The 23,833-nt window shown below is 48.1% G+C and overlaps 1 long non-coding RNA gene and 1 gene segment (V, D, J or C); one reads left to right on the top strand and one right to left on the bottom strand.

Moving 5' to 3' along the window:
• Positions 1-2,201: 2,201 nt before the first annotated feature.
• LOC114611833 lies at positions 2,202-3,360 on the bottom strand. Its single transcript, XR_003709904.1, has 3 exons — positions 3,302-3,360; positions 2,610-2,808; positions 2,202-2,445 (listed from the first exon to the last, which is right to left on the bottom strand). It is a non-coding gene; the product is annotated as an uncharacterized LOC114611833 (long non-coding RNA).
• A 3,421-nt stretch (positions 3,361-6,781) lies between these two features.
• LOC114611831 lies at positions 6,782-16,907 on the top strand. The segment is given in 8 exon segments: positions 6,785-7,148; positions 7,248-7,476; positions 11,866-12,156; positions 12,524-12,571; positions 12,675-12,992; positions 13,105-13,419; positions 14,925-15,055; positions 15,589-16,907. Coding segments are annotated over 6 exon segments (1,137 nt in total).
• Positions 16,908-23,833: the final 6,926 nt, after the last annotated feature.

Below are 23,833 nucleotides of genomic sequence, written 5' to 3'. Positions count from 1 at the left end.
CTCAATGAGGATGATTTTTTTTCTCTAGTTCCCTTCATTTGCCTAAAATTTTCGTGGTTTCATTTTTAACAGCCGGATAATATTCCATTGAGTAGGCATACCACATTTTCCTTAACCACTCATCTGTTGACAGACATCTAGGCTGTTTCCTGGATATTATAAATAGAGCATCAATGAACAGGGTTGAGAAAGTGGAGCAGATGGGGGTAGTCTTTACGACATGACACAGAGGGTGAGGCTGTGGTGGGGACCAGTGTGGGGACAGCGTGGATTTATTTTGGCAACAGTGAAAATGGAGTGAGGATGTAGTAGGGAAAGTGTGAAGACAGAGTGGAGAAGATAAACAATACCTTGTGTGCAAGGCTGAGACAAGATGGAGACAGCATGGGCAAGCAGAGTCATGGTGTGGTGGCAGCATGAGAGACCAGGTAGGACAGCAAATACACAGAGGCAGAGCGAGGATAGTATGATACAGAAGGAATAACATGGTCACAGTTTGGGGAAGCCATTGAGACAGTGTAGGGAACATAAGGAATTTATATGAAGACTGTGGGGACAATATGGTGACAGTTTAGAGTCATCATAAGGATAACAGAACATCACAGGGACAGTGAGAAAACAGTGCTTACCTTTTGTGTGATAGGCACTGTACTACACCATGAGCAGAAAGAGGCTAATAAAGATGGTGATGGTTGTCCAGAGCCTGTCCAGCTCCCTATTGTGGGCCTCAGCACAGGTCTTGTCCAGTTCTAGCCCTGGACAGAGAGAAGTAGTCAGTATTTTTTCAAACAAGGGGACACTAAGGGGTAATTTCTTTTGTGGCAAGGTGGGACATCAGGGGATGCAGAAGAAAGGACCAGCTGATCTAGTCTAGCAGACCCATCCTGGGCCCAGCTTTCTACCCTCTCTAGGCAACAGCCCTCTCCCCTAACTGTTCTGGCTTAGTCCCTGGGTTCAATAGACACATTGAACCTAATGGTGTGACCTAGATTATCCACAGTCCTCCCTGCCTTCTCTACCTCTCCATTCTGGATCGATCTGAACTAAGTAAAGGCCTATACCTGTAGGCAGTGGCTCTGCAGTCTGCCTGACCCTCTGCATGTCCTTTGGTCACCTAGCCCAGAGGGCCACAGCTTGTGCCTAGAGTTGCCTTGATGTCACTGAAGGTTCACATCAGGAAGCAGGCCAGGCCACAAACTATAGGAAGTGTCAGCTGTATAGATTAGAAGGACAGTCTTTTAGAGGCATATTGGTCCTCAAAGACTGTGTATGTAGGGAAATGGGTGCAGGTGCCTTCAGAAGGTGAGTGCTATGTTTAACTTTGATGACCCAAATATGAACATTGAAGTAGTGGTTAGGGATATTCTGACATCCAACAGGGAGTAGGTGTTATGCAAGATGCATCTGTGAAGACCTAGTATGTTAGGCAAGTACATGTGTGTATGCATCTATGTACAGATGGCATATAGGCTGAATGATACTAAGTACACTGGTCTAGTGGATCAGGTGTATATCTGGTCATCCTTCCTCTGTGGTAGCCAGAGCACTTGCCTCAGTCCCTTTGGGGCACAATTAGTGTCCCATAAATAGGCAGTATCCACACACATAGGTATCCCTATTTCTTGTAGAGGCAAGGCCAGACAAAGCAGGCTGCATTGAGTGTGTTGGCCTTAATAACTTGTTGTACACATAGCCTAGATATGGCTCTGCAGTGTCACAGAGACACCCTTGGTCAGGAAGAAGAACAGGGACAGATGGAAAGTGTCAGGATTTATAAGTTCTTTGTGTTCCTTTCCTTAGGAGATTACTTAGGGGTGTCCCAGTTCAGCATGACTCTTCAGCTGACTGTAGGCAGAGATGAGAGAGGGTGCCTTTAAACTAAATCTCCTCCCCTGTTGACGGATGACCTCAGGACTTGCCAAATATATACAAAGGCTCTGAGTCTGATGCTATGGGCTTGGACATTATCTAAACTCCACAGTGATTGACTTAGGCACATTGGTATAACCTTTAAAAAGACCAAAACATTTTCACTGGGTCCCAGGGAAGTGCTGGGCAGTTTATTTATGTGGAGAAAGGAACACAAAGGAATCAGTTTCTCTAAGAATTAGAGAGCTTGCTGAGTGCTGCACTCATTTATCCACAGACCAGGTGAGGGTCCTCTATGTGTGGTCATTGTGCAGAGACCCATGTACCACAGAGCAAGCAAAACATTTCCCTCCTGCATCATGATCTTGTCCATAGTAATATTTCTGCAGAAGAAGGACCCACCAGAGTCCGTAACTATGTTCTTGTAGTTCCTCTCAGGTTTTCCACTGATATAACACTCCACATCAATGTCTTCAGGATAGAAGAGCATGACCATGCAGATAAGACTGACTTTGTTCTTGTTGATCTGCTACTTAGATGGAGGCATGGTGGATTCCCAAGGCACCTGGGCATGCCCTGTTGGGGAGAGGAGCCATAACAGCAGTTGCTACCAAAGTAAAGAGTTTTGCCAAGCTCAGTACCCTGCCCATCATAGTCCCAATACCGTCTACCTCCCGCCCCAGACCCCACCTTTTGAATCCCTTGCCCTTCAACCAGTCTTGGCTGAAAATGCTGATCACCTGGAAGGCATTGTTATATCGCTCCTTGCAGTCCTGCATCTGAGCCATGTGCACCTGATTATCATTCATGAACCAGTTGAATTGAACCTCCTAGCTCAGGGCCATAAATGTGATCTTGTGGGTCAGGGAGATCAGAAGTGCATCCTTGGACTTTGGATGAAAGTTGAAGATAGACGGTCTCCCACTAGGAATTCGGGAGCTGGTGAGGAGAAATGGAGATGGTTCAAGACCTGAGCCACCCTCCAGCCTGAGTACTCTTCTTTATCCTGAGGCTGGGAAGCAAGGCTAAGTTATTTAACTGGACACATGGACACTTGATGAGCCTGGCCTCAGAACCCCCCAGATATTCTATAAGGATGAGTGGGTGATAATAAGGTTTGAGAGACATAAGGAACCAAGCAAGAGAAGGGAAGAGCTTGACTCTGGTGTGAGTTCAAAGTCAGGCTGCTTCTGAATATAATCTTTGACAAGTAGGGTGACCAGGAGATGGCATGTGAGCCTCCACCATGAAGGATCACTCCCTGAATGAAAGGAGCATAGGTGGACTCCAGAAGGCAGACAAACAGGGACTCCTATCAACTTAAGCTAAGTTACCTTTCCTGGTAAGGGCTGCCCAACCTGATTTTTCTGGACAGGAGGTTAGTCCAGCTTGACATCCAATGGACCCCTCAATTCCAAAGCCATTCTCTCACCAGTTTTCTTGTCCACTTGGTCCTGCTGGCCAGGTAGACTACACTGTCGTTGAAAGTCTTGTTAGCCCAGGTGCTGGCAAGATTAGTCATTGAGCCACTGAGCGAGTAGACCCCAGACTGCAGAACACATAGGACGAAGCATACACCACTGAACAGGGAACAGGGGTTCCAGGACATAGTCATTTGTTGTCCAGGTAAACCACTGGACAGGGCTCCAGGGCTCCAGGACATGCTCATCACTTCAAAAATCTAGCCTTTGACCAGGCATCCCCAGATCACCATGGAGCCAGAAATGTCCCCACAGCCAGAATCCAGGGGAAAAAAAGGGGGTCTGTGGTTCTGGCTACAAGATGAGGGAATATGTGAGTATCCTCTCAGACACAGCTGGGCCTAAGACCTTGGAAGACATCTTCCTAATCCTTCCCAGAATCCTGGTCCTTTGCAAAGATCAGTCAAAGCCCAGCAACTGGGCTTGTTAGCATCAGATGCTCACTTGAATTCATCATCTGCATTGTCTTAACCTCACTCCACTACAGGATTTCCTGACTAGGTCATCTTTGTGAAGTCCCCTCAGTTGGCCCTCCATCCTCTTCCTCAGCTTTGCCTTCCCTGTCATTTTGGCTCCTACAATTCTGTATCTTGCTTGTTCCTTCCCTGGCTTGTTACTGTCTGTAGTGATTGGAATGAGAATGGCCCCTGTAAACTCATACGTTTGAATCCTTGGTTCCTAATCGGTAGAACTTTCTAGGAAGGATTAGGAGGTGTGGCCTTGTTGGAGGGGCTATGTCACTGAGAGCAGGTTTTGAGGTTTCAAAAGCCCATGCCAATCCCATTTAAGTCTCTCAGCCTCATGTTTACAGATCTAGATGTAAGCTTTCAGCTACTGCTCCAACTTCATGCCTACCTGCCTACCACCATGGTCCCAATCATGGCAACCACGTCCTCTAACCCTCTGAAATTGTAAGCCCCAAATAAATGTCTCCTTTTGTAAGTTACCTTGATCATAGTGTCTAATCATAGAAATAGAAAAGTAACGAAGAAAGAAATTGGTACCAAGGAGTGTGTTATTGCTGTGAGAAGCCTGACCATGCAATTTTTTTTTTATTTTGGTTATAATTTCCAGGAGGGAATCATGCTCCATTACAAGTGGGCAGAGAAACTTGGCATTGTCAACTATGTGGTTATGGCTTTAGAGTCATGAAGGATGTGTAAGTAAAGGGGCTGTAGAATCTTCCTCTGTGCTAAAGAGTTCATGAGGTGAAGTGTGTGACGGGGATCCCTGCATGGAGTCACTGATAGGTCATTGCATAAAGTTATAAAAGTGAAATCTGAATTGTATTGAAGACCCCATAATGCCAGAGATGTCAGAGCCATGGGATGGCTGCCAGGGAAATGTACATACAGAGAATGGAACCATCCCAAGAGAGAAGTGTATGTGGACAGCAACCTGGAAAGTTAAAGCCATTTAAACCCTTTGACATTAGACGTGGAACTACAGGATTTGGAGTTTGCTCTGCTGGGTCTCAGTCTTCCTTTGGTTGAGTATTTCCTTGATATGCCCCAATTCCTCCCTTTTGGGATGATAATATATTTTCAGTATCATTGTAGGCTGACAGTATGTAATTATCTTTAGGACTTTATGAAGGGGGTACAATAAAGAAATTCCCTTGAGTCTCAGGAGAGAGTTTAGATTTTTGGACTTCTAAATTGTGCTGAGACTTTACAAATCTACAGGGATTTCTAACATAGGGATAAATGCATTTCGCACTATGATATGGCCAGCAACACATGAGGGCCAGATTCAAATCTGGTGGTTTGAATGAGAACAGCTCGTATAGACTCATATGCTCGGATACATTGTCCACAATTGATGGAACTGCCTTGAAAAGATTAGGAGGTGTGGTCTTGTTGGAGGGGCTATGATACTGGGAACAAGTTTTTAGGTTTCAAAAGCCCATGCCATTCCAAGTTCTCTCTCTCTCTCTCTCTACCTCAGGCCTGTGGATCAAGATATAAGTTCTCAGCTACTTCTTCAGTTTCCTGCCTCCCTACCTGCTGTCATTCACCCTGCCATAATGGTCATGGACTCTCACCCTCTGGAACTATCAACCCCAAATAAATGTTTTCTTTTATAAGTTGGTCATAATGTCTTATCACAACAATAAAAAATGTAACTAAGACAGTATCTGGCTTGATTAGTGGACCCTGGTCTCAGGTCCCGTAATCTCTTCACAAACTCAGGCCCATGACCCTGGTCATTCAGGCTAAGCCATCTGAGTTGGCTTTGAGATAAAGAGGGTGAACAAATCCCACTCCTAGACTCTTGACTCTGATTCTGCACTGACACAACGCCCACAGGACACTTCCTCAGTCTGCCTGATACTTTGATTTCTAAATCTGTGCTCTGGGCTCCAGCTTGACCTCAGTCCTCCTTGAATCTTCCTCCTTGACTCCTGAGGTTCACACTCAGCAAGCCTGTCATGAACTTTCCCAGCATGGGCTTCCCTGGCCTGGCCTGACTTCCCTGGCTGTCTCTGGGCTTCTTGTCCTCTGCAGGGTATTTTTCTAATGGGAACCCGCTGATTTCAGCTCTTACTGCCTCTTCTTTTACCCTGAACCCCACACTCACCCCTTCCTTCTACATGGTTCCAGTGTCTCTACACCCAAGGAATTCTCTTTCCAGGAACCCTCAGCCTTCAAATTTAGAGTGTACCAACACTCTTGAAGAAGATGGCCATATTCATATCCCCTGTGATCCTGGTGTCCACCTCCCTTTACCCCCAGAACCTTACAGACCTAGTCTTCCCTCTTCTTCCTAACCTGTACCTCACCCTCTGACACATGCCTCTCTGGTCCTATGTGGTCATTCCTTCCTTCTCCCCATGTAGTCCACTGCTCTGTGAACCCCACACTGCTGTACAAATTTTACCCCTTCCTAATCCTGTCTCAGTGGGGTTCTCATCCTCATCCATATTTTTCCTTTGCCATCTCCAGCCCCAGGGACCTTCCCTGCCTAGGTCCTCTCAAAGTATAGCCAAAAGCCCCTCCTGTCCACCAGCACTGGTTCCTTCTATGGCTACACCATATCTGGATGTGAGCTCAAGTCTTTAACCCCTTCTGTTCACCAACTGGCTCATATTCTGTGTTCTACCCCTGGGATATAAGCCTCCCCATTGTCTTCTCTAAACCACAGATTGGTTGGGATTCCCCTAAAGAAGAACCATTGGGAGAGGACAGGGAGACATTGCCACCATGTTTGGGCTTTAACCTGAATAAGAAGCCTCCCTCTCCAGGGAGTTGGTACAGATACAGTCTCAGCCAGCCCAGGAACCTAAGGAGGCAATGAACACAGAGAAGCAGGTAAGGGCTAGGCTTCCTGATTTCTCCCCTGGGTCTCAAGGGTGCTACCTCATCCACCCCCACCCATCCACGTGATGCAGCTTCAACCTGATCTAGACTCCCCTTATCCCCTGACACAGAAACCCCTAAAGAAAGGGGAACTTTAGATAGTACCTTCTGTCACCCAGTTTCAATCCTGTTCTTAGCCTGTGCAGAGATGGGTGTGGGGTGGTATTCAGACCTTTGTGACAATTAGGCTGCAACTCCTGAGAGGAAAGATCCCAGAGCTAAGCTCCTGGCAGTCATGGGCCAAAGCGAGAAAAGAGGCTGTGACTTTCATATTTCCCACACATGAGTTGCATCAGCCAGGAAAGGAGAGTGCAGTGGGAGAAGGCCATGAGACCTGGCTCAGCAGTGGATATCAGCAGAATGGAACCACCAACAACCCATGTAAGACTGGGAAGAAGTTGAGATACCAGACTGTGGAGAGGGTCCATCTGCTACACAGGTAAGATGACAGCCTGAAGAATGTTGGCCAGACATTCCAAGGATATCACAGGGTGGAGCATGGGCCAGTGGATCTAAACACACACAATTACTGCTGCAGCAGCTGCTGTTACTGTTGCTGTTGCTGCTGTTGCTGCTGCTGCTGCTGCTGCTGCTGCTGCCGCCGTCGCCAACACCAGAGTCAATCTCAAGATGATGGGCTACATCAGGAGGCCTAGAAGATGAACTTGGTCTGTCTAGAAGCTGGTAGGATCAAATTAGCTGAGTCAGCAGAGAGGAAACCCAGAGGAGGAAGAACTCTGCAGCAGGAATCTGCAGGGCTAACAAAGGTGAGCTGATAGGGGAATGTAGGCATGGAGGAATCCAAAGCTTGCCCAAGAGGGACTCTAAGCCTGCTGGGGAAGCCAAGTGTGTGTTTTCTCTACAGTTTAGGAATCAAGCTCAGTATTGAAGAGATGAGACAAGGAGCCTAGCTTGAGGTGAAAGAAGCCAAGACTGGCAGGGAGAAGTCTAAGAAACTCCTAGGATCAGGTAGGACAGATACAGGTGAGGTGTGGAGGCTGGACATTTGGGAGGATGAACACAGGCCCAGGAGCTCAGGGAATTATGAAACAGCAGAGAGGAATTGAGGCTCCTAAGATTTGAGGGTACCAGGTTGAGCAGACACAGGAGAGCATAGGGGACCTGGCTAAACCGTTATGTGAGAGCTGGCATAGCTGGGGATATGGGAAAATAGACTGACCAGCTACGGGAGAACTAGAGGAGAATGAGTATAAGGAATCTGACTGAGCAGCCGTAGTGGGGCTGGGGAAGCTGGGAGTGTGGACAGCCAAGGTGAGAGGCTAAAGGAGAACAGGGAGAGGTGAGGGTGTGGGGTACCAGGATGTGAGCTACAGGGGAATATGGAAGACCAAGCTGAGGATCTACAGGGAGCCAAGTGGAAGTTCCACAGCTTCAGGATAGCCCTAGGAGCTTAGGAAAACAGGCTGAGACGATACAGGGAAGCTGAAGCAAGTGCTAACAGGGAGAACCAGACTGAACACCTCCAGAGATCCCAGAGGTGTTCTGGAGGAGTCATGGAAAACTTAGGAGCTCAGGAAACTAGAATGAGCAGCCACAACACAGCTGAGGCAGCTCTGGGGAGCTAGGGTGGGAGGGGACGTGGGGACCAAGCTAGGCAGCTCTAGGGAGCTAGGGTAGGTGAGGGTGTGGAGACCAGGCTGGGCAGCTCTAGGGGAGCTGGGATGGGTGGGGTGTCTAAACCAGGCAGGGCAGCTCTGGAAGAGCTGGGGTTGGTGGAAGTGTGGGGACCAGGCTGGGCAGCTCTGGGTAACTGGGGTAGGTGGGGGTGTGGGGACCACACTGGGCAGCTCTGGGGAGTGGGGTACACGGGAGTGTGGGGACTATGCTGGGCAGCTCTGGGGAGCTAGGATATCTTGGGGTGAGGGAACCAGGCTGGGCAGCTCTAGAAGAGCTGGGGTCGGTGGAAGTGTGGGGATCAGGCTGGGCAGCTCTGGGAAGCTAGGATGGGTGTGGCTATAGGGACCAGCCTGGACAGCTCTAGAGGAGCTAGGGTAGGTAGGAGTATAAGGACCAAGTGGAAGCTCTGGGGGAGCTAGGGTAGGTGGGGGTCTGGGGACCAGGCTGGGCAACTCTGGGGAGCTAGGATAGCTGGGGGTGGGGGGACCAGGCTGGGCAGCTCTGGGGAGCTAGGATATCTGGGGTGTGTGGGGATCAGGCTGGGCAGCTTTTGGGAGCTAAGATAGCTAGGGGTGTGGGGACCAGGCTGGGGAGCTCTGGGGAGCTGGGGTAGGTGGGGGTATTGGGACCAGGCTGGGCAGCTCTGGGAGAGCTGGGGTTTGTAGGAGTATAGGGACCAGACTGGGCAGCTCTGGGAAGCTAGGATGGGTGGGGCTGTAGGGACCAGCACGGACAGCTCTAGGGGAGCTAATGTACGTAGGAGTGTAGGGACCAGGCTGTGTAGCTCTGGGGAGCTGTGGTAGGTGTAGTTGTGGGGACCAGGCTGGGCAGCTCTGGGGAGCTGTGGTAGGTGTAGTTGTGGGGACCAGGCTGGGCAGCTCTGGGGAGCTGTGGTAGGTGTAGTTGTGGGGACCAGGCTGGGCAGCTCTGGGGAGCTGGGGTTGGTGGATGGGTATGATGTTAAGCTGAGCAGCTACAGGGGAGTTTGAGTAGATGGAAATGTGAATATCCTGTCTGAAAAGCCACGGCGGAGCTGGGGCTATCAGCTCACAGGGCCCCATGTAATGTGGCTCCTAGATCAGGGTATGAGGTAATTCCTGAGCAGAGGAAACAAGCCGGTAGGACAGATTGAGCAGCTCCATGGGAATGGATTGGTAGAAGTTGGAAGGACCAGGCTGAGTATTGACAAAGTGACTGGAAAAGATGGGAGCACGGGGAGGGGGACCAAATCAGGCTAAGGTGCTGGGGCAGATGGGTGTGTGGGAAAGTGGACTGAGTCATTACAAGGGAACCAAGACAGATGGTTGTGTCGGAAGCCAGTGTGAGTGACCGCAGTGTACTGAGGCAGGCTGTAGTGCTAGGGTACCTGATCAAGCACAGGAACTGAGTAGGTCTAGCCAGGGCAACTAGGAATGCTTTGGCAAAAGAGTACACATGAGCCAGCCTGAGGCCTTTGAAGAGCTGAGATGGCTCAGGCAGTAGTGACGGCTGGGGGCTTGGGAATCTGGTGAGATGAGAGGACTGGAGACAGCTCCAGGAAAACTGCTGCGGCAGCTGTCCTGTAGCTGCTCTACACCTCATATCTGTACATGCCTGTTAGCAAGAAGATAGTAAGAGCTGGGTTCAGACGTGGGACTGTGTGTAAAGACTACATGAGGGGGTGAAATGATGGAGAAAGAGAAAAGAAAGATGCTCAGGGCCTGTCTAGCTCACAAGCAAGAGAGAATCAGTAATGAGGGATAAGAAGGGCCTTGGCTGAGCAGGGCAGGGAAACTCCTGGGGCTGACACTCACAAAAGGAGCATATAGTCAGCAGTTCTCAGTCAGGAGCCCTCTTGGTTCCTGGAGATGAAGGGGAACATACGGTAGGAAGATCAAACCAGGTATACAGAGTTGGATGCACAGAGGGGAGGGAGCAAGGAGGCATATCAGGGTCTGAGAAGTGGGAGCCAGCAGCTGTGGTTCAAAGGTTGACCCTGAAGCTAAGAGAGGGTTGGAGAGAACATAGCCTGACAACCAGTTTTCTCATGAATGGCAGCATATCCTAAACTCGAGGGCTCAAGGCTTCTAGAGAGAAAGGGGGGATTCGTTGGGATCTGGAGACACTGGTACCAGTGACATAGGAGAAGACAGGGGTGAGCGTGGGGTTCAGGGTAAGAGAAGAGGCAGTAAGAGCTGAGATCAGCAGGTTCCCATTAGAAAAATATCCTGCAGAGGAGAAGAAGCCCAGAGACAGCCAGGGAAGTCAGGCCAGGCCAGGAAAGCCCATGCTGGGAAAGTTCATGACAGGCTTGCTGAGTATGAACCTCAAGAGTCAAGGAGGAAGATTCAAGGAGGGCCGAGGACAAGCTGGAACCCAGAACACAGATTTAGAAATCAAAGTATCAGGCAGACTGAGGAAGTGTCCTGTGGCCATTGTGTCAGTGCACAATCAGAGTCAAGAGTCTAGGAGTGGGATTTGTCCACCCTCTTTATCTCAAAGCCAACTCAGATGGCTTAGCCTGAATGACCAAGGTCATGGGCCTGAGTTTGTAAAATTATGGAACCTGAGGCTAGGGCCAGGCCCAATTAAAAACAGGGCCAGTTAAAAACAGGTCACACCATATTCAGAGGCAGATGCTCACAGCTAGCCATTGAACTGATCATGGGGTTCCCAATGGAGGAGTTAGAGTGAAGACCATTGGAGCTGAAAGGGTTTGTGGCACCATGAGGAGAGCAACAATACCAACCAACCATAGCTCCCAGGGTCTAAACCACCAGCCTGGGAGCACTTAGGGGGGTATCCATGGCTTCAGCTGTATACGTAAGAGCGGAGGACCCTGCCGGGCATAGGTGGAAGAAGAGATCCTTGACCTCATGAAGGCTGGACGATCCAGGGGGTGGGAATTTGAGGGTGGGGAGGTGGGAGTGGGGGGATAGGTAGGGGTTACATCTGCAGAAAAGAAGGAGGAGGGGTGAGGGGATAGGGGATTCCTGGGTGAGTGGGGGATGGAGTAAGGGGACAACATGTGAAATGTAAATAAAACAAAAAAATAAAAAAATAAAAACAGGTCACACAAACAAACACACACACACACACACACATACATGTACACAGAGGGAACAAAGAACCAACAGGACAGCAGGAGCCAACATGGCAGGACAGGCAGAGCTAGGGAAGGAAATCAAGGCTCCACTTAGGGGAGACATGAATGATGTCTACAACTTCAAGACACAAGTACAAGAGACTATACAACAGGACATAGAAACCACATGGAGAGCTCATCCACCAGCTTTTTGAAAATACGTTAAGGATAGAACTGGGCTCAGAACTTCTACTGGTCAAGCCTAGCTGGTGATCCTGGGGTGGAGAGGGTCTAAGGTGAGGCAGTGGTTATATGATGTCCTCAGCCTAGGTGATAGATATATCTTACATGCTCTTTGCAGAAGCCTGACATCCTTGTAAGACCAAGGACAGAATTCCTCCATTGCCTGGATCCAGTCCTGTCTGATAATCTCACACATCTCCCTGTCTTGCAGTCAGCAAAACAGCTCCATCTGTCTATCCCTTGGTGTCTGGCTGCGGTGACATGTCTGGATCTCCGGTGACATTAGGATGCCTTGTCAAAGGCTATTTCCCTGAGCCGGTAACCGTAAAATGGAACTCTGGATCACTGCCCAGCGGTGTACGTACCTTCCCAGCTGTCCTGCAGTCTGGACTCTACTCCCTCAGCAGCTCAGTGACTGTATCCTCCAGAACCTGGCCCAGTCAGACCATCACCTGCAACGTCGTCCACCCGGCCAGCAAAACCGAGTTGGTCACGAGACTTGGTGAGAGGATAACCAGGGGAGATAAAATTTAACCAGGAGGTCAGGCTAGGGGGTCAATCTCTTGTATAGAACAGTCAAACTGAACAGATCTTGGCAGAGAGGCAACACCAACCAGGGCAGTGGGGTTCCTTTGTGTCTACCTCCTAGAAGCCTTTTTTCATGTTCCTCATACTCAGAAAGTATACCTCTGAAATGGCTACCAGTATTTCACATCATGGACAAACAGAAGTGGACATGGGTTTCAACCTGTCAGTGATCAGATCCAGGAATACCATGACCTGAACCAAAACTAGGGCCATCTTTCGCCTCCCTGGATTGATGCCTTCTCTCTTCCAGACCCCATTAATTCCCAGTCTTTTCTCTGCAGAGCCCAGAATACCCACGCCCAAACCCCCGACAGATACCTCATGCCTACGTAAGTCATTTAAGTCTCCTTTAGTCCCAGGACATGATTATCCCAAACAGCCACACATTGGAGGATGGCACAACTGCTAACCCATCCTATCTCTCCCCACCAGATGGTGGACCATCCGTCTTCATCTTCCCCCCAAAGCCCAAGGATGCACTCATGATCTCCAGGGTCCCCAAGGTCACGTGTGTGGTGGTGGATGTGAGCGAGGATGAGCCAGATGTTAAGTTCAATTGGTTTGTGGACAACAAAGAAGTATACACAGCTCAGACACAGCCCCGTGAGGAGCAGTATAATAGTACCTTCCGGGTGGTCAGTGCCCTCCCCATCCAGCATCAGGACTGGATGAACGGCAAGAAATACACATGCAAGGTCACGAACAAAGCCCTCCCAGGCCCCATCCAGAGAACCATCTCAAAACCCAGAGGTAGGAGCTGTAGCCTGACTGCATGGGGGCTGGGATGGGCATAAGATTAAATGCCTGTGTGGAGAGCCCTCCACTTTAACCATGACCTCTGTGTCTGCTTCTAACCTTATAGGAAGAGCCCAGACACCTCAAGTATATGCCATGCCTCCACATCGTGAACAAATGTCCAAGAAGAAGGTTAGTCTGACCTGCTTGGTCACCAACTTCTTCTCTGAAGACATTGACGTGGAATGGGAAAGGAATGGGGAGCTGGAGGAGAACTACAAGAACACCCCACCCATCCTGGACTCAGATGGGACCTACTTCCTCTACAGCAAGCTCACTGTGGATACGAACAGTTGGTTGGAAGGAGACAGTTTTACCTGCTCTGTGGTACATGAGGCTCTTCATAACCACCACACACAGAAGACCCTGTCCCTCTCCCGTGGTAAATGAGCACAGCACCTAGCCAGACCTCAGCTCTTACAAGACACTGATACTAGCCTTAACCCATGACCCTATAAATAAAGCACCTGGAGATGGGACCCTGTGAGATTAGCCTGGTTCTTTACATGGCACATAGTTCATGATGTGCCTCAGCCACAGGCTGTGGGCTCTGGCCAGGGTTCAAAGTGTAAGTTAACATCCAAGAAATAACAAGGTCTTATACTGCCAGACCCAGAGAATGCAAGTATACCTGACCTTGCCAGAGATCACCCCACTCTGGATAACAAGTTTGGCCCAAGGGGCCCTCTCCATACTCTTCCCCACAACCAGCAACTTTTCTGTGATGGGACTGGAGATAGAAATAGCTAGCCCTAGAAAATATCCAAAGAAAGGAACACAGAAAGTGCATCTCACCCCAACACAAGCCCCGCCTTCATCTGCCTGTCCTTCCCTCTACCATGACTCCCCTACCTTGACCGAGGAGGTCTCTGTATGCATTACATGGGCCAGCTGGACATTGATAGACAGAAAGATTCTTATTATTCATACATGAATCCCATTCATCTCTGACAGACCTCCAGAGATCAGGATAGGGATGACCACTCCTGAGAACACCACTTCCCATATGACATTCACTCACACCTAAGTTCCAAGACACTGAGACCAATGACCTTAGCTGCCCCCAAGGAAGTGACTACTCAGATACCCACATAGATGCTGAGACCAAGACTATGAGAACCAGCCAGCTGAGCATCATTCAACCCACATAGTGCCTCCAAGCAAACATACACCCAGTGATACCTCACCTAGGGAACCTGCATGCCAACCAAGCCCACCTGAATGTCAGGACATCCCTAAACACTACCTAAATGTCCACATTTGGACAAATGTAGATGAAAGAGCTCTCATGGGCACCTGAATGGTTTCCCCTAACACACATAAGTACCCCCAGACCCACTCTGACCCTGTATCCCTAAACCCCTATTTTCATTTCATAGAGTTAACAGTCTCCTACTTCCCAATGTGGACCTTCTAGGAAGCCCAGGCATCACCAAACACAGGCCCTACCCTCACTCTGGCCCTCTGCACTCAATCACCAGGGATCAGGCAGTAGATCAGGCAGGCTGCAGAGCTACTACTTACAGGGTCTCGAGCCTTGAATAAGCCCAACCAGCCCCAGTACTGAGGGATGGGGTAGACAAAAAGGGCTCCTGCACAGGCCAGGCCAGTATCAGGTCCACAGTGTTTGGCTAAGCCAGGGACAAAACTGTAGCACTTTGGGAAGCTGAGGTTTCTGGTCCAGAGAGAACAGAAAGGAGAGATGGCCCCAGGGAGGGTCTGCTGGCTAAGACAGACTGCAGCTTTCCCTTGGGCCTCCATGCAGCCTCCTGACACACAGGGAATGGTCCTAGCCCCACCTTGTTGGAATTGACTGCCCTTTCTGTCCAGGGCTGGAACTGAATGAGACCTGTGCTGAGGCCCAGGACGACTGCCCTTTCTGTCCAGGGCTGGAACTGAATGAGACCTGTGCTGAGGCCCAGGACGGGGAGCTGGACGGGCTCTGGACGACCATCACCGTCTTCATCAGTCTCTTCCTGCTCAGCGTGTGCTACAGTGCTTCTGTCACATTCTTCAAGGTCAGCCCCATTTCCTCCACCATCCCCACAATATATACACTATACTCAGGTTGTCTCCATAGTTATCCATGCTGTCCCTACCTGTTCCATACTGTCTCAAGCTCTCTCCCGTGTCATCATATGTCATCTTCCACATAGTCATACGCTGTCCTCACACCACCCTCTCCCTGTCCCTCTATTCTATACTGTGCCCACATTGTCCATGCTGTCCCTAATTTGTCTTGATGCTCCCGCAGGTTGTCACCCACCCTATCCATACGCTTTCTCTAATACAATCTGCACACCGTTCCTATTGTTGGTCCCCATTCTATTCACACCTGGTCCTCATCAGGTCCCTATGCTGTCCATATGATGCCCCTTGCTATAGCTGTGTACCATCTCAAAACTCTACTCACACCATGCCCCGTGATGTCACTGGTTTACCCTCACGCTAGATGTGCGCAATCCCTAGACTTGGAGCTGCCCCTTCCTTAGTGTACAAGATGGAGAAGACTAAGGTCAGGCACATAACATCTCACTTTTGCATCTCACAGGTGAAGTGGATCTTCTCCTCGGTGGTACAGGTGAAACACACGGTGGTCCCTGACTACAGAAACATGATTGGGCAAGGCGCCTAGCTTGTCTCTTCAGAAGATGCCAGAGCTTGCTAGCCCTCTAGGACCAAGTCCACTTTGCTGAGCAGCCAGACACACAGATGACGCTGCCTTCTCATCTCAGCATCCTTTGATCTTATGGCTCTGACTCTGCTGCTAATGTCCCTTCCACATTTAGAGGAGCATGTGGAGAGCAGGCTTTGCCCCAGACCATAGACAACAGGACCCAAGCACCACTATCACAGCCAGAACAATGGATAGGGTCAAAACTGCTGTTTCTTCTACAAGGTGTCTAGCCCTCAGCCAGGCACTCCTCCAGGATGGCCTGCATCCACTTAGATGCAAATAAGCCATAGAGCCAGCCCTGTCTACACAGTCCTCTGAAAAAGTGTGTTTCTCTGAGAGAAGTTTCCATATGCCTCTGAGGCTGAGAAGGCCCCAAAGGGACCTCTGTGGGATGACTGCCAAAGGTGACCCTAATAGCCTTCACCCGATCAGTGTCCTGGCATGTTTTTTTTTCCTGACACTTAAGCAAACTCTCAGTTCTTGGAATATAAGATGGGGCTCCTTGTGAAGACCCTTCTTCCTGCCATCTACGCAACATGATGGAATCTCAGATGCAAGATCCCATCAGAGACACTGCTGACCCCACAGCTTGAGGACCAGGGCACTGTTGCCTCACTGGATGACTTAGAGAGACACTCAGAGGGCCTGGGCTTCACAGCCTCTGTCAGGATCTAGCAGGTGCAGGAGCCACTGACCAGTGGCTGAGCAACCCAGAAAAACCTGTAAGAGAAGGGCATGATGAACAGACACCAGTCAGTCCCAAAGGTGGTCCAGGAGCAACATGAGGAGAAAGAGAGGATGCTTAAAAAGCCAGGCAGGAATGGGTCTTTCCTGCAGCCTGGCATCTAGACTGGACCACTGAGAGCAGAGAACACCAGTTATAGTAGACATCCATGGAGACAGCCCAGGCCAGCCACTGAGGCTGACTGACCGCTGGCACTGGAGAGGCACCGTGACTGTTTCTCCATTTCATATCAAGGCAAATGCCAGGCCAGAGTCCCCAACAAAGGAGAAACTCAGGAAGGAAAGTGGGGGTGCCTGGCTCTTAGGGAACTCCAACAGATGTTCACTGACATGAAGCTTAGCTTTTCCAGCTTTTTCTTTAAATTTTCTGGAGCCCGGTCATATCATTAAGGTCCCTCTTCATCTTTTTTTATAATAATAATAATAAAACATCCTTCAACACTGTACAACTCACTGTGTTCTTTCTGTATGGACCAGCCCCCACTCTCCTTGTACAAAAGTCACACACACACACATATACACACTCATATTCACACAGATGTGTATACATGCACATGCACACATACACACACCATGTTAACATCCTCAAAGCACCACTCACCCAGCACTCTGCTCTCAGTCTCAAGTCTCCTCCAACTATCCCATAACCAGACAGGGATGATCTGTGAATGGGAAATCATTCTGGATTTGCAGGCCATAGTGGCCATGAGGGAGGGGCAGTCAGGTAACACCCATGTGAGAGGAACAGGAAGCAGAAGATAGGTAACACCATTCCGGCAGGAACCAATGTCATAGCTTGAGAGTGGATTATAACCTGACAACCTGCAGTAGAGAAGACAGTCTTGGGAAAGTGGCCTCCACTTGCACTGGTACAGGGTGGCAGACAGCCTTTCTCAGGCAGATCATGAGACTGGGGAAAGAAAGCTCAGTAATATCAGGGCGATCTGTTCTCACTGCATTCCCAAGGTGGAGTTTTGCAGCTGGAACATCCTAAGACATAAGTTCAACTGTTAGGAACTGTTTAGATCTACAAAGTTCCTGGCAGAGGATTCTGATGGAGACTCAGGGGCTGGACTACACAGAAGACCAGTGCAGCTGCAACAGCAGTGTAGACCTGGCTAGCAATGCAGCTGCAGTTTCTGCTCTGGTGAGAGAAGCATTCTAACTGGGACTGGGAAGCATCTGATTCCTGCAAGTGGCATCTCTCCTTTGGGAGCCACACGATGACAGGCAGTAAAGTGTGCCATTTGATTCATAACCAGTGCCTGCTGCACAGTGAGCTGCAGGGAATCAGGGCTTAGGGCACAGTGAGCTGCAGGGGATCAGGGCTTAGGGCCAGACATGCTGAGCAGCTGGGTGAAAGCCAGATGCTTGGAACACAGTACCATAGTAACAATTACAGAGCAGTGGGACCTAAGGGACAGAGGAATGTCTCTATCCTGGGCCTTCAGGAGCCAACCAGGCTTTTCTATATGTCTCAGGACCAGAATATAACCAACTAACTGAGCCTCACTCTAAAGTAAGCAAGATACATGATTAAGCTGTTTGAGTTCCTAACAGTTAAGCTTCGAGACACTGGCAAGGCAGGCAACTTCCCTGGGACCCTACAGTAAAAGCATGCACCTCCCTTCTGCCTCTTGGGGACATTTGGACCTCTCTGGCAGGCTGAGGAAAGTACAGTCAGGCTAATAACTGTTCACTCCATGGCTAAGAAAGCTGAGGTGGAAGAGACTCTTTACAACTCAGCTCTCCAGGGCACCTGGGCAAGGTTTCTGTGTAGTTTTAAGCCATTCAACTCCCAATACCAGTTTCCATAGGCTGCTAGGACAGATCATGGCTTGAACGTCAGGTCTCCATTCTCTGCCAGCTCTGGAAGCCAAGAATTTGAGCAATGGCATCCGAGGTTAGAGTTCTCCATGCTGCAGGAAGAATCAGTTCTGTGCCCCACCTAGCTGTACAGTAATGGCTTTCAGCCATCCCTTGTCTTGTAGAAGCAATACACTATCCCATCTGTGTACAAACAGTCCCTCTCCAGGGACCTAGTCCTACTGCGTTTGATACCCTACACTGATCCGGTATCAAATTCAGAATCCAAATGTAGACATATATTAATGTCCTGAGCTTGGGACTTTAAACACTTACTGCTGTGATCAAATACATGTCAGGAAACAAAAAAAAAAAAAAGAATGACTTACCTTGGCTGACATTTTTGAGAGATGTCAGTCTATCATGGTGAAGATGATGCAGAGATCAGAAGTTCTGTGGAGGTTGGAGCTTACACCAGTTTCTTGTTACTTTCTATACCCAGTAAGCTGAGATGAGGCTTTAACCAGGGCTAAGCAATGACACTATCCCTGACCACATGGCCGTATATCTGCCAGGACACACAGGCAAGGAGTATCTACTGTAGCAAGTAGATCTTGCCCTTCAGCCATCAATAGCCACTTCCATGAACACTGGCACCTGCTTTCAGGGTAGGCCTGGCTCCTGGATATTGAGCCCTGTTCCAGGGGCAAGCCTGGATCCTGGCTCCCAACATTCTTTCTCATGACAAGGCTATATCTTGGCTCATAATATACAAGTAGAATTTAGAAACTGTCCAGGACAGATGTAGTTCTAAATTTATATCTTAAGTGACTTATTTCCTCCACTAGGTCCTTTCTCTACCATCACCTCCTCCAACGGGGTTGACCCACTGATTAGTTCAGAGCTCTCAAATATAGTCACCTGAGAAGTCTTTCATAGACAAACACCCCCTAAAAATGCCACCACTTAATCCAATCAAGGTTACAAGCAAATGAACCATTACATCAGAGGAGGAAGAATCTTGGCACAGGGTCACAACATCAGCCCTACCTTAATTTCCATCCTGATGCCTTGTCCCAGGTATATCAAACTCACCACCCACATTTCCCACCTATCTTAATTAGGTTTCTATTTTTGATAAAACACCATGACCAAAAAAGCAAGTTGGGGAGTATTTGGCTTACATTTCCACATTGCTAATTGAAGGAATTCAGGACAGGAACTCAAACAGGGCAGGATTCTGGGGGCAGGAGATGATGCAGAGGCAATGGAGGGGTCTTGGTTACTTGCTTGCTTCACATGGCTTACTCAGCCTGCTTTCTTGTAGAACCCAGGACTATCATCCCAGGGACTACCTCCCATCTCAGGCTTGGTCCTCCCCTATTGATCACTGATTGAAAATGCCTTACATCTTATTGCATGGAGGCATTTCCTCAAGTAAGTCTCCTTTCTCTCTGATGATTCCAGCTTGTGTCAAGTTGACACATAGAAACCAGCCAGTACACCATCCAGCTGTGTAGCCAGTCCCTTAAAAGCCTTCAGTCCCTCCCCCATTCTATCTGGATCTGGATCTACATCTGTCTGTGTAGCTGTCTTAGGGTTTTACTTCTATGAACAGACACCATGGACAAGGCAACCCTTATAAGGACAACATTTAATTGGGGCTGGATTACAGGTTCAGAGATTCAGTCCATCATCATTAGGTCAGGAGCATGGCAGCATCCAGGCAGGTATGATACAGGAGGAGCTGAGAGTTCTACATCTTCATCTGAAGGCTGCTAGCAGAATACTGGCTTCCAGGCAGCTAGGATGAGGGTCTTTAAGCCCACACCCACAGTGACATACCTACTCCAACAAGGCCACATGTTCTAATAGTGCCACTCCCTGGGCCAAGAATATATAAACTATCACAATAACCATCCTCCTGCAACTGGAGCAGAAGCTATAAGATTTCTATGTATCATCCATCAGTCATTTATGCCTAAAATCTGTGGTCCCTCTGCTGTCTGCCCATCTGTCATCTCCATCTTGGATATCTTCTACATGTATCATCTAATGTTAATATCTATCCTTTATCTATCATCTCACACTTGTTCTGCTTCTCGGAAAAACCTTGGGCACTCATCTCTGACACCCTGAAAAAGCCTAATCTTGGTGTGGTTTCAGCCATAATGGACACACTGGCTTCAAGCAGAATGCTAGCTTATTTGTTTTTTAGGGTAAATTCTTGTGTATCCCGGGCTGGTCTCTGACTTTTTATAGTCAAAGATCACTCTGAACTTTTGACCCATCTGCCTTCACATATGCAGTACCGGAATTACAGGCTGGCATTCACCACACCTGGTTTATATGATAACAGGGATCAAACCTGGAGCTTTCTACTGCTAGGCATGTACTGTATCAACCAAGACACATTCAAGACCGATGCTTTGATGACATTTTGTGGGATAGCCAAAGAGAAGACTGTTTGGTCATGGATTTAAGGCAATAGAAAGTCTTTATTAGCCAGCTGAGTGTTCAGAAACCCAGTGTAGATCTGAGCCTTTCTCAGGGTGAGATTGTAAGTACAAAAACTATGTTCTGGTTGACATACTTCAGTTAACAAGAACACTTAGCCAGAAGCAGAACTACAGGAGCCAAAAAACAAGGTTAGTACATTTACAAACTTTCCTAGAACTATATGGACTTTAACTATATGGATTCAGTCTTTGTTTTAGTTTTGGCAACTCATGCTTTTGTCTTATTTAGGGTTTTACTGCTGTGCGCAGACACCATGACCAAGGCAACCCTTATAAGAACAACATTTAATTGGGGCTGGCTTACAGGTTCAAAGGTTGAGTCCATTGTCATGAAGGTGGGATCATAACAGCACCTAGGCAGGCATGGTGCAGGAGGAGCTGAGAGTTCATCATCTTGTTCTGAAGGCAAACAGAAGACTGGCTTCCAGACAGCTAGGATAAAAGTCTTAAAGCCTACACCCACAGTGACACACCTACTCCAATAAAGCTGCACCTACTCCAAAAGGGTCACACCCCCTAATAGTGTCACTCCCAGTGCCAAGCATATCCAAACCACCACATTCCATTCCCTGGCCCCCATAGGCTTATTCAAACATATGAATCTATGGAGGCCATACCTAGCCATAGCTTAATAAAAAACTACATTTTGTCCAAATTCCAAAGTTTTCATAATCTATAGGAGTCTCAAGAATGTTAAAAATCCAAAGTTCAAAGTCTCTTCTGAGATTCATCCAATCACATAACTGTAATCCTCAAAGCAAGACAGGAAATCATCTGGACAAACTCTAAACTCAACATCTCCATCAGATCTTCAACTCCTTTTTCATCTTTGTTGACTGCCACAAACTTCTTTCTCCTGGGATAGTTCCACTCCCTGTTAGCAGCTTTCCTCAGCAGATATCCCATGGCTCTGGCATCTTGGGGTCTCCAAGTCAACTTAAACCTCACAGCTTTTTATTCCAATGTCCGGGATCCAGACATGATCTGGGCTCCTCCAAAGGCCTTGTCTCACTTCTTAAGCTCTGCCCTCTGTAGCACTCTAAGCTCTGGTTGACCACTCCACTGCTGCTGCTGTGCTTGGTGATCATCCCATGGTACTGGCATCTCCAGTATGATGGGTTTTTTCCTACAGCTAGGCTTCACCAATAGCCTCTCATAGGCTCTCACCATGGTGCCAAATCCCAACTTCTTTGCATGACCCCTTCAGTCCTGGGCTATCAACTGCAACTGAGGCCTTCACCAGTGGCCTTCCCTGGCCTCTCACAGTGCCAAGCCCCAGCTGTTCTCCATAATCCCATCATACCTTTAAAACCAGTACCACCTGGGTGATTCTTACACATTACAAGGTCCAGGTACACCATGAGGTACAACCTTGACAATCTCTGGAACACAGCTTCTTTGTGCTTCAGAAAACACCTCCCAGAAGATTTCACCTCAGTGATGCTGGTCCCTTCTTAATCATCACTGTCCTAGCTCCAAATAACCAGTATCAATTGTCCCATTAGTCTCCTTCTTATTACCAGTTTTCTGTTTTCCAACTCCTACACTGCCTAAGCTTGGCTGTCCTAGAACTTGCTCTGTATATTGATCTTGAACTCAGAGATCTGCGTGGCTCTGTTTCCTGAGTACTGGGATTAAAGGTGTGTACCACCATGCCTGGACTTAAGCTTTTCTTCACCTAGAACTTGCTCTGTCCCAGGCTTGTCTTAAGCTCAGAGATCTGCTTAGCTTTGTCTCCTTGGATGAAAAGTGTGTACCACCATGTGTGGGCCTAAGCTTTTTATGGCCACTGTCCTTCAAGATCCAGATCAAAAGCCTGTGTCTTCCGGTCTCAAAATCTAGATCAAAATCTGGATACAAGGGACAAAAGTATGCCCTCCATTTCTGGATTGTAGGTCATTCCAGATTGAAAATCCAAACTATTCCTTATTCAACTACAAATATAAACAGCATGCTTCGCTTGGTGGGATCTTGTCCTGAGATCACCACACCCTTAATCTCTTTATCTCCTTGAACTTGGGATTCAGCTCCATTTCACTTCCTGGTGTCCTTTAATTACTTCAACCATATGTTTTATATTTTTCCTTCTAAACTTACTACACTTGTTCAAAACACTCTCCATGAAACTTAACCAGAAAACAAAGTCTTTGTTGGGCATTTTTGAGACTTCCTTTGTTAATCTCATTATCTTAGCCTCAGCTAGATTCTTCAGACAGGGGCAGAAAGCAGACACATTCTTCACCAAAATATTACAAGGGTAGTCTCTCAGCCACAAACTAACGTTTTCTCCTTTGAGAACTTTTGAACCAGCCCCCTACAGTTTAAATCACCCTTGACACCAACGTCTTCCGTATTCCTACTAGGATGGTCCAATAAGTCCCATTTAAATCATTCCATTGCTTTCCAAATCCAAAGTCCCCAAATCCACATTCTTCCAAACAAAACCATGGTCATTCACATCACAGCAATGCCCTACTCCTGCTACCAACTTCTGTCTTAGGGATTCCATTGCCATGAACAAACACCATGACCAAGGCAACTCTTTTTTTCCTGTTTTTTTTTTTAATTTTTATTGGATATTTTATTTATTTATAATACAGATGACATCCCCTTTCCCCATTTCCCCTCCCTAGAACCTCCTATCCCATCCCCCACTCCTCCTTTATGCTCTTATACCATTTTGATTACATGCATGTGTTAAGGTCAGTTCTAGGTTGAGGGTCTAGTAATACAATAGATACAAATAGTCAAGGAACAAGCAAAACAATAAACACAAATAGTCAAAGAAAAAGCAAGGCATTAAACCCAATTAAGTGAACACTCCAGTGATCACTGTTTCTAAGTGCTTATCAGGATGACCAAAGTATCTGAGCGTCCTTTCCTGTCCTAGCCCAAGGTCATTTTCATACCTTAAAGCCTACTTTGTTGTCCTAGCCTAAAATTTAGATTCCTGCCTGAAATTACTTCTTTGTTCTACTTACATTAAATACTATCACAGGGTTGCTAATGGAAGAGTGAGAGAGAAGACGGAAGGAGTTCAAGGGGCTTGC

The sequence above is a fragment of the Grammomys surdaster genome, unplaced genomic scaffold, assembly GCF_004785775.1.
Source record: "Grammomys surdaster isolate TR1022 unplaced genomic scaffold, NIH_TR_1.0 126127, whole genome shotgun sequence".
NCBI classification, from domain to species: Eukaryota; Metazoa; Chordata; class Mammalia; order Rodentia; family Muridae; genus Grammomys; species Grammomys surdaster.
Note: the sequence above shows the minus strand (reverse complement) of the source record. Positions and strands in the feature narration are given on the sequence as shown.